Here is a 14,600-nt window from a genome sequence, read left to right as displayed (position 1 = left end):
CAAGCTTTCTGAAACGGCAGGGAAGTCCTCATTGTTAAGTATAACATCTCTGTGTTGTTATGCTATATTTATCTCATCTCTTCATTTGATTGAACATATTTCTGCTGCTTGAAAACAATCACATTTGCTCTACAATTGGAATACACAGTCTTTGCTCAGCATAAAGGTTACTACAGATCTTGTAAAGAATTCAGTCCGTGATTCTAGCCTTTATCATTAGAGGAAAGGGTGAAAAATTATATATGAGTCTTTGTATATACTTGTTATAAAATAACCTCCACGCTGTTTCTATTTTATGATTTAATCTGGGAGACAGAGAAGGTCATGTGCATTTCTTTGAACAGAAGGATGTTAAGGATATTATGACGTGGGTAGTTCCCAACTATTTCTTGGCTTCTAACTGCCTGCACTTTGTAAGAATAACTAAAACTTTGACAGAGCTTTCTAAACAACACTGCATAATATTCCAAACTACTTTACATGCATATACACACAATTAAAATGCTTGAGTGCAACAAATGTCACAATCCTACTCCTGTCAAGAGTAACGTGTTGAGATGAAAAGCTTAAAAAAAAGTTTAGTACATTATTAAATTAAAACCAGACTAGAAGCGATTCAAGAGAAAGTTTTTAGAAGACAATTAAGGACCAGTTGAAGATGTATTTTCCCTAGTAATTATTCTGAAGATTACAATGGATTTTGGTTTACTTTGGGATTTCTTTTTTTATTCCTCTATAGGCAATACTCCTTTTCCTCAACATCCAGCCCAGATTCAACCCATTTCTCTTTACCTGTAGCTGATTAGAGGCAATGGAAATTCAGTAGAAAAACAAAAGAAAAGGAAAAGGAAAAAAAAAAAAAAGGAAACAATACTTTAAGCAACAGCTAGACATTAGTGTTACACTCAGTTTTTATGGGGTTGTATATAAAAAATATTTTTAGCTGCAATGTAAGCCATATTGCATTCCATTTTTCAGTGCTTTTCTGAAAAATTTATTTGCTGGAACACTGCAAAATAATAATGAGGCATCAGCTGCATTTTAAATTAGTAGAAAGACAGGAAAGCATGCAGTGTAAGTTGTTTAAAATAGAATCTTGTGAACACAAGACAACTTACTCTGCGTCATCAGACACAGCAGTTCTGGGGCCGAATCTACAAGACCAAATATAAAATTAGAGCGTTGATAAACACATTAAGTAGTAATTGCAACTGGACCCATACCATTTGGGTAACTGTCACCTGAACATCCAACCTGTACTAGTAAAGCAGACAAAAAATGAATCATATCGTTCAGGGATTATGCATTGAGCAAACCATACTTACCTAATCATCTGGAGGCCAAACTACATAAGAACACCACCCATCCCTCCCTGACCCCACAGTAATGCTCCCAATATAAAAATCTGCCGATGCATACCTAAAAAGGGTGTAGAAAATAGTTACTGAAAATAGACAATATATTGACATAAAGTCACATAAAGTGTCACACGTGCAATGAATGGAGGCAAAACTTAACAGTTACATTCCATGTCAGTGCTCAGAATCACCATTACTCAATCACGGAAAAGACCAATATTACAGGCAGAAAGTAAGCCACAGAAGTTCCTTTGTTTTGTTGTTGTTGTTGCTGAGTTTTAGGTTTTTTTGGGGTGTGCATGTAGCTGAAAAAAGGTACTGGTAATACACAAGTCAGTGTTATTCCTATAAGTCACAGTCTTGTTTAGAGCCATGCAAACCACATATCTGTATCTGCGATTTATCGTAAAAGAACATCAAGTACAAAAGTCGACACTGTAGCATTTTCTAATTATGCAGAAGCAAGATACAGATCTCTAAAAAAGCAGAGTCCAGCTGAACCTCTGTTATTCATAAAGCTCTTTTTTTTTTGCAACTTAACATGTATACTGTAATCAAATATTTCCTTTTGAATCAGCTTTCATTTCAATATTTCAAAAGAAAATGCATTAGACACCTATTCTGTTTGTTTCTAAAAAGCGTGTTACTGACAAACAGTATCTTAGTCTGGACTGAAAACACACCAGGCAATGCACAGTCTAAATTCTGAAGTGCGCACACAGAGGTATACAAGCTGCGTGATTCACACCACAGAGAGCTCACGTTTGTGGATGTTCATCCTTGGCTGACAATGTTTCCATTTCGTTTTCTTCAGGAACCTCCTGAAGCTTAGACGTTTGACCAAGGTGAACTTCATTAAGGCTACCTTCACCCATTTGGGCAGTACAAACAGTCTCATCTTGTCCTGCAGGAGGGAGATTGCATTTTTCCTGTCCTCGCTGCTGTTCTTGTGGTGGTTGTATTACAGGCTTTCCAGAGCTACTAATGCAGAATTGTGGACGCTGTTCAGGCCTGAGTGAGCCAAAGGTAGCAGTGCAAAGAGACATTTGAGAAATCACATATACATAATGAAAAGTATAACTGTAAGTTCGCAAAAAACCAAACCCATAAACCCAAAGAGCTGCCAGGTGATGAGTGAGGCAGGTGCACAAAATATTTTAATACAGAATCAAACGCTTGTACTTCCATTCCTCTAAGCCAGAAACACCAGCTGTCCTGGGCACCACCAAATATAAAAGTAGTAAGTACATATTTTAACTAAACTATTCAACTTAAGGTCTTCTCAATACCAAACCACTGCTCAATGCTATGGTAGATGATAGTTTTTCTCGTGGCTGAGCTGTACAGTAGTTTTTTACCTGTGTGTGCATAACCACATTAATAGCCTTCTCCTCATGTGCTTTTAAGAGGCTGATGATTAAGAACCTTTCCACTCCCGCTTCAATGGGGCTCAATTAGCCAATGACAAATCTGTTCAAAGGCTTAAACTGCCAACTTACCCCTCATGCATCTGAACACAGGGGCTTAGAAGGCCACTGAGCATTATCAGGAAGGGTCTCTGGATCTCTAAATTTCCTGTTTGGTTGTCATTGGCACCAGCTAAACCATAAACAACTATCTAACCAACCATATTTCTAGATGGAAATTGTAATGATTAGCTCATATTTAACCAGAAGCCTCTGGAAAAATAATGCAATCTTGCTATGTATATCCTTTTCTATACACTGTTAGAATTTTGCATCTGGTAGAACTCTGCTCTGAGTCTTTATGGAGCTCTATCACAAGGGCCAGAAACTCTGTCATTGTCTTCTTCTGAGCAGAAAGAATTGGCACAGAATCAAGGACAAGCATGGAAGAAACCACTGCTGGGCCAACAGCAACTCTTCCAGGTCAAGAAATCTTAACAGCCTGCAGGCCCAGCTACAAAAAAAAAAGAGAAGCACAACTTTCTTACCTCACAGTTTTCTTCCCAAGTTCTGTAGCTGTGCCCTGTTTATTCTGCTGCTTTGAAAATGGCATGGGAAGGAACTGCTTAACATTGGGCTCAAGCTGTTTCAGAAAAGCTCCAGTTCTTCTGGCCATCATGTCATCTCTTTGGGGGTCTGGAAACTTCACTTTTCTTTCTGTTTCACTGCTCTGCAGCTGGGGGATTTCCAGCTGTTCTTGGCTCTCTTCTTGTGTGACAGTACTGCTCAGAAAGACAGGTGACACCTTTCCATGACAATGCTCAATTGTGCAGCCCAAAGGCAAGCGGCTGCTCAGGCAGTGGGGTACTGTTACTCAAAACACAGTTGCAGAGTGACAGACAACTACCCATCTTTAGCTACAGTGCAGGGAGTGAGAGAAAGACGAAACTATGTCCAATGCCACACTTATGTAGGTGATTCATTAGAAGTTAGGGATTGCATAAAAACGTATGCAAAGAATTATTCACATGGAAGCTGGCATAAAAGTCCGGACAAAGCACCATGGGTTGCAAAAGAAATCCCCCCAAAAGATGAAAGACTGTTTTCATGCTGAACAGCGATTAACAACTAAAGCACTTAAATATTATGAAAGCAAACAGACTGATTTATGTTCATAGGATACATTCTTGTAAATAATTTCTTAAAACAGAACACATGCCATGATGAATGAGTAAAGCATCTTTAAAGGCCGTGTGAAGAATGGAACAACATTGCTGACCGATCCAAGCTAACACCACACACAAACCAGGCATGAAGCTCAGAGGTATCTGCTTCAGTTCTCTAACCTTTCTGCTTCCCGCAGAGCCTTCAAATCCTTCTCACAAGCTACTACCTTCCCTTGCTGCTGCTGCAGCAGATGAGGAGCTACTGACAGGGGTGGACAACATAAGGAAACAGGGCTAGTAGTACGCCTCTGAAAAGTTCCCATCCTTCTAACCAACATATCATCTCTCTCAATGTCTGGTAAATGTCCATCACATTCTTCCTTGGCGTTTTCTTGCTGTTTGTTCAAACCACATGAGGTTTGTTTCTCAGAGACGATGCCAAAAGCAGAGACAGGTGATGGTATTCTGCAAGTGTTATCGGTACCTGACTTGGCTACCTCACTAGCAACGAGAGTGAGAAGAGGTGTGAGATAGACAAAATATTTTGAAAAGTAAGGAAGGAGTCCTCCAACTCAGTTTGCAAGTTTTATAAACACACAAATTTAACTGACTGAGTTGCTTGCTAAAAGCATTCATTAAAAATTCTTGCTACAGCCACAGACTAAGTGATTAAAGAAAAGCCAAAGAAATGCGAGCTCTTTTAATATGTTAACTTCCCAGAGCTGTAATTCTCCTCCAGATAAATGCCAGAAACACAGAGCACCAATACACCCTGGTTTCAGCATTACATCTTCAAAAAAGAAGTAAATCCATTAGGTTTGAAGAAAGCATTTTTTTAACATCAGTAAAGCCAGCAAGCTGAATGCCAAAAGCAGGCAGAGCAAAGCCACTGGAATTCAAAAGGCAGAAAAAGCTTGAATGACTGGTCAGACTCTGAGATACCAGCAATTTCACCACCCACCAGAAATTTTGAGGCAAGCTCTCAGAAGGCCTTTGCACAGCGTTGTTTTGTGTAACCCTGAACATGTTAAGATACTGCGAAGGCAGCAGATGATTTCTGAACAAGGCCGTGCACGTAAACAGCGCTTAGTTCTGGGCTGCAGCTCACTGCCATGCAGATCAGCAGCTGGCAAGAACAGGTCTCAGCACCAGCTCAGCAGCACTTCCTAAGCCACACCAAATACCTGGGCTCATTCTGTGGCTTAGATACTTCATTGCTGGGTTCAGCAAACCTGAGAGTGCCAACAGTGGTGGAAGGAGAGCTTTCAACACCAGAGCAACTCTCCATGCTGTCTTCCTTGCTTTCCTCTTCTGTTCCACTCTTGGATGAAGCTCTACCAATAACAAGCTTGTCCCATTTCTGTTGATCAATCTCAGTGACTGGCCCAAAATGCACAAACTTCTGCTTGGGGCTACCAGCCTTTTTGTTTGCTCTGGCTTTGCGGACAGCAAAATCATCACAGGCTGTTGCTTTCACCGTCATTTCAGCTGGTGGCAGAGTATCACTGGGACACTTGAAATCTTCTTCACTAGTCAGAATGAGGAATAAAAGAATCCCCCCAACATGAAATCCCAGAATGAAGCAAATTAAATGCTCCTAAGTTTTGAAGGTCTTTTATTTTAAAAGTGCAAGGACACAGGTAAAAACAGCTGTGGCATATTGAGGCCCCAAATGACAGATGAAAGTCCAAAGATACTGCAGACCTGTTGGAGAAAGTCTAGGAGTACACCCATGGAAGATCTTCCTTAGGGGAGGGAATGTAGCATATGGCCCATTCCAGACTCCATTCTTTATCCTACCAAAGCCAAAGTTCCCATACCTGCTCACGCAGACCCAGGCCACACTGGGCGGGACTGCATGGCACCAGTACATCCACCTTGTAATAGGGGAGTTCCAGTGGCATGAGAGCACTAGCAAGGGCAATTCATTTATCCTAAACCAAGGGGACTGAATACTAATTTTAATAGATCACCTCAAAAGTAACAAAGAGATTACCAGTATCTTTGAGATGAGAGAATGATTAAGTTTTCATAGTCTGTGTTAGAGCTAAAATTACATACAGTAACCACATTGTTAGAAGAATGCCTGAACAGATGGTTACCTTTAACTGCAAAATGGCATGTGCCTAAACACGAAAGCTAGGAGTTGTTACCCTTTCCTGCTGGAGTCACAAATCACCTGCATACATTACAGCCCATCTCCACAGGGAAATTACTTAGAATAACTGCTTTACACCGTCTCCCTTTAAGGAGGTTTAGTTTACAATAAGAACACACCTACACGATTACAAAGAGACTCCTGAAACCACTGCTGCAGTGACAAACAGGGCTGGCCTATTTACTCAGTTAAGGAGTACAATGCCATGCGACACATTAGCTCAGGTCTCTAACGTGGTATAGCCACTTTAATGTAAAGAGGTGTTGACCCTCAGGCACCACCCTCAAGGTATAATGCCCCAAATCCTGAAGACAGCTTGGTTAGCAGCACCATAGTGCTACTGAGTCAGTGGTGTCACTTGGGCCTTTGTGCTGTTCAACTTCGAGCAGCTTCAGAGCAGATTGAGCCACAAGACAAAAGAAGGACCTTTCCAGTATGATATTAAGAGTGTCCATCAGGGGACCAACTGTGAAACTACTATAATGCTCTAGATAACGGACATGTTTTCATTTCATGATAGATAGCATCCCTGTATGGATTTTGGACTCCTGAAAACTGAGTTGACACCAAGGCATTCTTCAAGTTGAAAACCACAAGCACACACAGCAGATTGTGACAAGCTAAACATGCTTCCCAGGGTGTCAATCTACAGGCAGAAACTGTACCTGGGCTCCCCTGACAGTTTCAATCTTTTCCAGGTCTCCAAATCTGCTTTTGTTATGGAGGCATTCAAAAAAATCACATCTTCTTGTAGCTGAGGAAAGGTGCTTTGAGATTTCTGTTTAGTCAAATCATCTCTCTCGGTATCAGGCCCTTTCACCTGTTGTTCCTCCTCTGATTTGGTCTTCTCAATTTGCAGAAGTGGGTTCTCTTCACTTGTCACTATTTGTCTTGCTGATGCCATGCGCACCCGTCGTTTTCTATTTTAATGCACATTTCAGTTCAGCAAGAAAAGATATTTCAGGGGAGCAATGATAAATCAGAGTCAAGAGAAGAAGTTCAGAGCACAAGAAGATAAAACTGCATTCCTAAGATTAGTTTTACATTAATTTTAGGAAGTAAACATGGAATGAATCATTTGGAGTTGAAACCTCTCATCTATATTCCCCCGCTCATGCACTATTGAGACCACCTCTTCGCATGACTTCTATTCCTAGCTCAAGCAAGAAAAATCTTCAAGTTAGTACTGTACTTTTTTAAGCATTTGTGCAATAAGCTTTCTTAAATAGTTACAAATATCTCATTTTCATATTATTAGCAAAGTGAATTCAAGTTTTGCTCATAAACATACTACAGAATTGCTTTGATCTTAAGAGTCATGTCAATACCATTAAAATATTGAAATTTAGTTATGTGCTCTTCAGATGTCCTGCCAAACTAGTCATTAGAAAATGTTAATATAATCACATTACCAGCGGCTGAAGGCACATTTTGCATTACTGAAAAGAGCTACTAAATATTAACAGAAGTTTTCTGAATGTATCAGTTATAGCCAAGGTCCATTGTACTGTGTATATAGTGGTTATATCTAGAATCACTTCTCTTTGCACAAATAAACTGGTTTCCAGAAGATCTGTGCCTTGCAGATACTTGTGATTGGCAACTTCTTAGGTTTGTATCACTGCACTGCTGAAAGAAGAAATTTTCTAGACTGAAACCTGTAACTCATGCTCCATTTCCAAACCCAATGCTGTATAAGAAACACAGGGACTACGTGCAACAGTTTGGTGCAGTATAGCAGGCATTTATATGCAGTGCCTTAACTAAGAAGTTATCTGAGTCCATGTTTTATGCAGACTATTAAAATGGTATTAGATGAAAGAAATGCATTCAAAAACGTGCATTGAAAACGCTCAGCAAAAGAGCTGAGATACAAAACATATCTTTTAAGTGTATTCTGCACTACTCACACTTACAGTCTCATGAGCTTAGATAACAAGTGTCAAGTCTTTATGTTATTTACACTCACAGTCAGTTTAAACTCCCAATCCTGATACTCTAGCAAAAAATAGTTGTTAATCCACTTTTTTTTTTGTTCACTTTGTGATGAAACACTTGCATTTACTTTACCCTGTTAAGTTTTTTTGTAGCCAAGACAGCTTTAGTCCTACACAGCAATAAGCCATGCGAAATTAGGCATTACAATAGAAAGAGAAAGACCAGAATGCACACCTTGCATGTTCCTGCTTTTCCATCTGCAATGGCTTTTTAACATCTTCCAGCTTAGATTTATCTTTATTTGTACAGGGTCCGATTAAAAATGAGTTAAATGGAACTATGTGTTTGGGTTGATTCATTCTGGCTCTCCGTGCAGCAAAGTCATCCTTTTCTAAATCAGGAACTCTGCTGGCTGCTTCATCTTCTGAACCAGAATCCTTTCCTTGGTAACATGTCATGAAGGGGTTGTCCTTGCGTAGGATGATATCTGGGGTGCTTCCGTTGTCTTCACACGTCGGCTTTTTACTGACACAGAGCAAAATTAAACAAAGCTCTTGATGCACCAGGGGAAGAGAGGGTAGTGACAGCACCCACCTCCAGGTCATAAAACAAACACACTTATCAAATATGCTTCAGGCTGCTGTTAGATTGGGCAAAGCCTTGCTATAAATAAACCTTATCATATACAAGTAACAAACCTTGCAAGAACTTCACACAGAAACTTGGCATGTTGAATCTTTATGTATTTTAGCTATAGCTAGTAAAAACAGCATGAACTACTTTAATGTAGTACTAGATGCAGTGAATGTAGTACTGTAACTGGCAGTATTAAACTTCTTGAACACTTGAAACGAAGAAAGAAATTTGATGCAAATACCTTATCCCTGGCCAATAGTGCTGAATCTTGAAATACCATGTATTTGGCACTTTTTCTTCTTAATGGCTCTATTTTTCAAAAAGACCCGAGGCTGCTTGCTCTAATATTCTTAACTGCTTTTCTTCTCACGCACATTCACACTTGATTCTTCCCTGAACTAACCTTCCCTTTCCCCCAGAGTAAGCCCTCTATGTCAATGCTAACATACAGGAGCTACAACGATAGCACCAGTATGCCAATGATACTGGTGTGCTGGAGCACACTGCCATTTGGTTGCTCAGAAATGTGATTAGTTACCAACACAGTTTTGTTGTAACTGAAGATTACGACGATACAAACCCTTGACAGCTGGTGCCCAGAAAGATTAAGCTTATCTTAACTTGTAACAGTCAATACTCTTAAGCAAACTGAAGAGACAGATAGCAAGAGCTAGGCAACTCTCTCATTTAAAAATCAAATTGTATTTATCAATATTTTAGCAAGTTGGGTATCAAGCAGTGGATTGCCCCATATGTAGTACTCTTGTAGCCTGCAAATATCTTGCACTTCCTCCTTCATAAAGCACATCTTGCTATACAGAGGAAAAAAGAAGGAATCACAAAAGATTAGACTAAGATTAGGAAAGCGAATCTAATCCTCAGGGGTTGTTTTGAGTTTATCTATTTAAAAAAAACCCAAACCAGTAGTGTTATAATTAGTTGGTTTCTAAAACATTTTGAAGTCCTGTAAACCCACTACACAGGCCAGTTATTTTACATCCCCAGACACCCTTTCAAAGCACTGCTCAACAAAGTGCTGGAGAAGGTTATAGGGAAGTCATAACCCATCCCTGACAGGCCAGCCTGGCTCAGGCTCAGAGGAGCAATACGAAACCTCCTGCCTTTGCCTTGCTATGCTGCAACACATGGGACCCTCCATTAGTGGTGTTGCCAACAGGAATTTTTTCATTAGATCCCTCTGAAGGATCAAGACTTCATTTAAGGCAACAGACGACACTGGCCAATGGCTCTCCAAAGGGAGCTGCTGTCCCTCTCCCTCATGAGTATCTCTGTTCACAACAGCTTCAGAATCAGCTGGAACAGATGGCTGAGCTGCTGCACGTTTTGCACACGCTCTCCATCAGCAAGAGTGGTTCAATCCCTTAGCTTCTACTTAGAATAATACTCTACAACAGCCTTCCACTACTCTTTCTTCCATGAAAGAATATGGTAAGAAGTTTATTAAGTATGTTGACTTTTGTATATACCAAAATCAACTGCCCTACAAGGTCATCTTTGGGTTCAAATTTTACTGCTGAACAGGTATATTATGTCACTTTATCCTAAATCACAGAATTGTCAGAGTTGGAAGAGACTTCTAGAGATCGTTTAGTTCAACCCCCCTGCTGAAGCAGGACTGTCTACAGCACATTACACAGGATTGCACCCAGGCAGGTTTTGAAAGTCTCCCAAGACAGAGACTCCACAACATCCCCGGGCATTCACAGGGTTTCCACGCACAAGCTCAATTTGTCCAAATTCCACTTGCTTTTTAAACCTGCAATTCAGTAAGTACAAGATGACCACCAAGGAAAGAGTTTGATTTTTTTATTTATGGTTTCCTAAGACATCTTTTTTTTGTTTCCTCCAGTATAAGCATATAAAAACTTTACAGCAAATATACTGATCTTAAGTAGGTACACTGTGCCTAACATTTTAGGCACAAAGGAAAACAGTCATCTAAAAGTCATATGCACTGGGACTTTTTCTCCCAAATAAGCAGGGTACATATTAACTTTTTTTAAAAAAAATATTATTATTTTAAATCAGACTTTACCACTGATACCATTACCCTTTTCTGAAATCTAATAATCTGGAAATAATTTTCAGAACCCTAGACATAAGGGCATTTATAAAATCACATAATACTTCATTAAATCTTGTTTATATTTACTTCTTAAATGAAAATCAGTATTTATTCAGCTGGTTAGGTTGGGGTATTGTTTTACGCTTTTAGTTTTTAAGAGCTATGTATAACCAAGTGATCATTCACTAAAAACTGATGGATTTTTCAGTCTCTTGTCCACCAATGCCACTGAAGCTTGAGAGCATCAAATGTAGCATTTCTGAGAAAGGTGGATTTGGCAGCAAAGAAATGTAGCTATAATATTCAAAAAGAACGACTATGAACCATTGTAATGAATAACTGAAGAACTTAGAGCTTTCAGTATGTAACTAGACTTCAGCAATCAGTTTCTAGGTTATCTTCCACTCATTTACATTTTGTTTTTAATAGACTCAGACATGAGCTGTGACATTTTAGGGTCTCCTGAATCAGTTTGTGATGGTCTCAAAAGTGTTTTTTGAGGTCAGTTTATCATAGAGATAGCTAAGAATGGATTTGAAACTTGCAATGGACCAGAATTCCCCATAGATTTGCAAATTGCTCTTGCACTACCAGTCCTTGCAGAAACAACACCCAGGTCTATGCTGGTACAGAAGATGCTTCTGAAGTGTTAGAGTGCAGGTGTGCAGGTGAAGCATGTTCTCAAACACTGTTAAGGTAAGAGTCTATGTCCCTTTTGCAAAAAACATATAAAGAAGTTTGCTCACATCCCTCTATTACATCCTGCTCTCCACCATCTATCACAACAAACTTAATTCTCCTCTTTTTAAGGAAGCTCCAAGAATCTGATCATTATCTCTCAAGTATAATAGTGTAAATAAGAGACAGGTGCAGACAACAAGCAAGCAAGAAGGATCACATGTCAATAACACAACATGCTGAAAAGAGACAACATACTCCTTCAGGAAGAGGGAATGCTTTTTGGCATGCATTTGCATGGCATCTAGTTCAATGCAGCCCTTTCCTAGAACATGCTATAGCAATGGAGATAAGTCCTTAGATTCCAGGTAAAAAATACATTTGCATACAAGTTCAAATCCTTCCTGTGCAGGGCCCAGAAATGTCCCCTACTGAGTTTCAGCTTTATGAACAATTAAAGTCACAGTGGGTGTCCTCCAGAGGTCAATATCTTGAGAGGAAATAGCCTGGAAGACAACTGACAACCTCAGGTGAAAACAAGAGAGGCTGGCATCATAAAAAATAAAAAAAAAGAGGGAATAAGAGGCATGAAAGAAAAAATCAGAACAAAGAAACAAGACAGACTGAGAATTGTTCAGTGTTATTAGTGTATGGAAATTTGAGTCCGATGACAAGAAGAAGAGTGAGAAAAGAGGTTCAAAGAACAGGGAATTATAACAAGACAATAAGAAAGATGATTAAATGTGCCTCTCTATCCTCAAGTGTCACTACTAAATTTGCTCCTACTCCTCACCCACTGTTCTTCCACTTACACATACAAATAATTCTTACAGACCCCAGTGCCTTTCCTGCTTTCCTGTCTTCCCACAGTCCCCAGAAGCAGGCTCCTACTTCACTATGATGAAGTCTGGGCTAAAAACTGCTCTTTGACTCTCAGGTGGGGCAGAAAACCAGCTGCTCCTCCTTTCTCCAGCCGCTAAATTCCACAAGTTGCTTCTGCTGAGAACAAGGAAGAAAAATGGCCTGTTATTTCTCCTCCCAAAAGAGTACCATTCATTGTGCACTGTGCTGCTAAGCACAAGCTTTTACTACATTTTACTACATATTACTACATTATCACCATTAATCCTACAGTCTTGCACTCAGAACAGGATTATGCTAGTATCCCACCAATTTATGGATTTCTGATTCACTAGCACACTAATTGAGCCTGAACGACTTATGACAGATAGTTCCTCTTTATAAGTATCTGGCTTTATTAAAGTAGTACCCTGCAACCACATGCTGGTTCATCGCAGCTTGACAACAGTGAAGCTGACCTGAGAAGAAGACATCTGACAGTGTATATACTATGATTGTTTTATCTGTGTATGGCACATCTGTATATGGCCACAGACAAGCTTCACTGTATCTATAAACAAGCTGTATCACATAAGAGTGGTACTTTTTACTACATTTCAAAGCCCCAGTTGTAGGTCAGGATCTGCTGAAATGCTCAGTCAGGATTACACCCCACAATCCTAAATAATATGTTTTTGATTGGAAAACATTTGGACACTTAGCCTTTAGCCAAAGTATTTTGATCATTTATAAGAGCCTGGTGTTCTGACATGTTGGTTAAAACTCTGTTTTGTGGGCCATCCCCATGAGAAAAATAATTTTCATGAGGATCCAATATCAGATGATGGAAAAGCATGGGCAGTAAGCCTAGCCATCCTTCAGCTTTGTAGCTAAAGAACAGGAAATAACCAAATTGAACAACATCCAAAAATAAATAACACAGGTAATAAGTGAATAACTACTGATACTCCATGCCAAAGTCAGTCAAATTATGACTGCTGAACTATGCCTCCATGCTTTAACTGGTACATGTGTTAACAAGCAGTGTACTTTTACAGTTCCTGCCATTAAAAACAAATGCATCATTTATTAACACAGCTAAAAATATTATCCACCTAAAAAGTGTGGTTCAGTAAACTAAGTCATCCCATCAGCAACAAGTACAGTAAGTTTCTGAAACTTCTGCCTACACAAGGCATTTTTAATGTATGTTCATATGTATTTTTTATTAAATGCATAAAAGCATCACATGGAAGCTGACAAGTAGCCCCTGCAGTAGTTTTCTCGAAGTCTGTTTACATTATAAGATGATACAACTCCTCAACACAAAGGCAGTTAGCGTCATACAGCTCTGCAATCCACAGCTGCCACATCACAAGCCTTTTCAGATCAAGACAGACCATGACTAGCAGTTGTGAATGCTTAGCAAATTGGATTTTTGTTAGAAGTGAAATCACAGCGGATCAAGGAAACCCACACTTCAGCCAATCCTAAAAACGTGAAGCGTGCACAATCTCCCACACCGTTGGGCTAACCTGCCGTAGCGCTGGGCTGCTGACATGACCTTAATGCCAGCTTGTTCGATTCTTCTTAACTTTCTGATCTCTTCTGCATCTTTCCCCTTGGGTGCTGATGTTTCTTTTGCACTACATGAAGGAGACTGGTCTATGGAGTTTCCTTTGTTTTGATTCAAACCTACTTCACTTTTAAGGGAGTTTGCCTCAGGAGCCATGGAACCCACTTCCTCTTTTCCACACAGTCCTGATGTTTCACTCTGTTCTTCTTCTATGGTTTCAGGGTGGGGTTTGCTATTGAATTATACAAGGTAGTTTAATGTATGCTGTGCCTGAAACACATATGCTTACTTACTATAAGCACTTTTTGTTGATATCAAGATGCCAAAGGATATTCTGATGAATCATCCAGGAAGATTCTTGTGCTCTTTAACGGCAGTTGCTTCTTATGCCAAATCAAAAGTGAACTACCAGTAGATAAAACCAGCATGCAGAAACACATAGTCACAGCTATGTAAACTGTATGAGTGTACAGAATACAACATACAAATAAACTGATTTTTATAGAATTAAAAAAAAAAGGAAATATTACCTATTTTGATTTACCTAATTTGATGTTACTTACAAGTATCATTTGTCAGTGAACTGAGACAGATCACCCAAAACATTTTTGTCCAGCCTTGGGGTTTAAGTCAACATTCATGGTACTTATATGAATGAACATCTTGTCAAACACAAGCTATGTACTGTATTGTATGGTACATAACATGAAGACAATGATTTTCCACTCATTGCTTTTCTACCACCTTTGCCATTTGCT

The 14,600-nt window shown here is 39.4% G+C and overlaps 1 protein-coding gene across 1 annotated transcript in view; it reads right to left on the bottom strand.

The window, feature by feature from the left end:
* LIMCH1 (LIM and calponin homology domains 1) overlaps positions 1-14,600 on the bottom strand; it is a 111,549-nt gene that overhangs the window by 41,126 nt on the left and 55,823 nt on the right. The window contains exon 8 of the mRNA XM_009864609.1: positions 1,119-1,154. Within this exon, the coding sequence (XP_009862911.1) occupies positions 1,119-1,154 (36 nt within the window). The remainder of the gene's footprint in view (positions 1-1,118; positions 1,155-14,600) is intronic.

This window comes from Apaloderma vittatum, unplaced genomic scaffold (genome assembly GCF_000703405.1).
Source record: "Apaloderma vittatum isolate BGI_N311 unplaced genomic scaffold, ASM70340v1 scaffold18922, whole genome shotgun sequence".
In the NCBI taxonomy this organism is placed as follows: domain Eukaryota; kingdom Metazoa; phylum Chordata; class Aves; order Trogoniformes; family Trogonidae; genus Apaloderma; species Apaloderma vittatum.
Note: the sequence above shows the minus strand (reverse complement) of the source record. Positions and strands in the feature narration are given on the sequence as shown.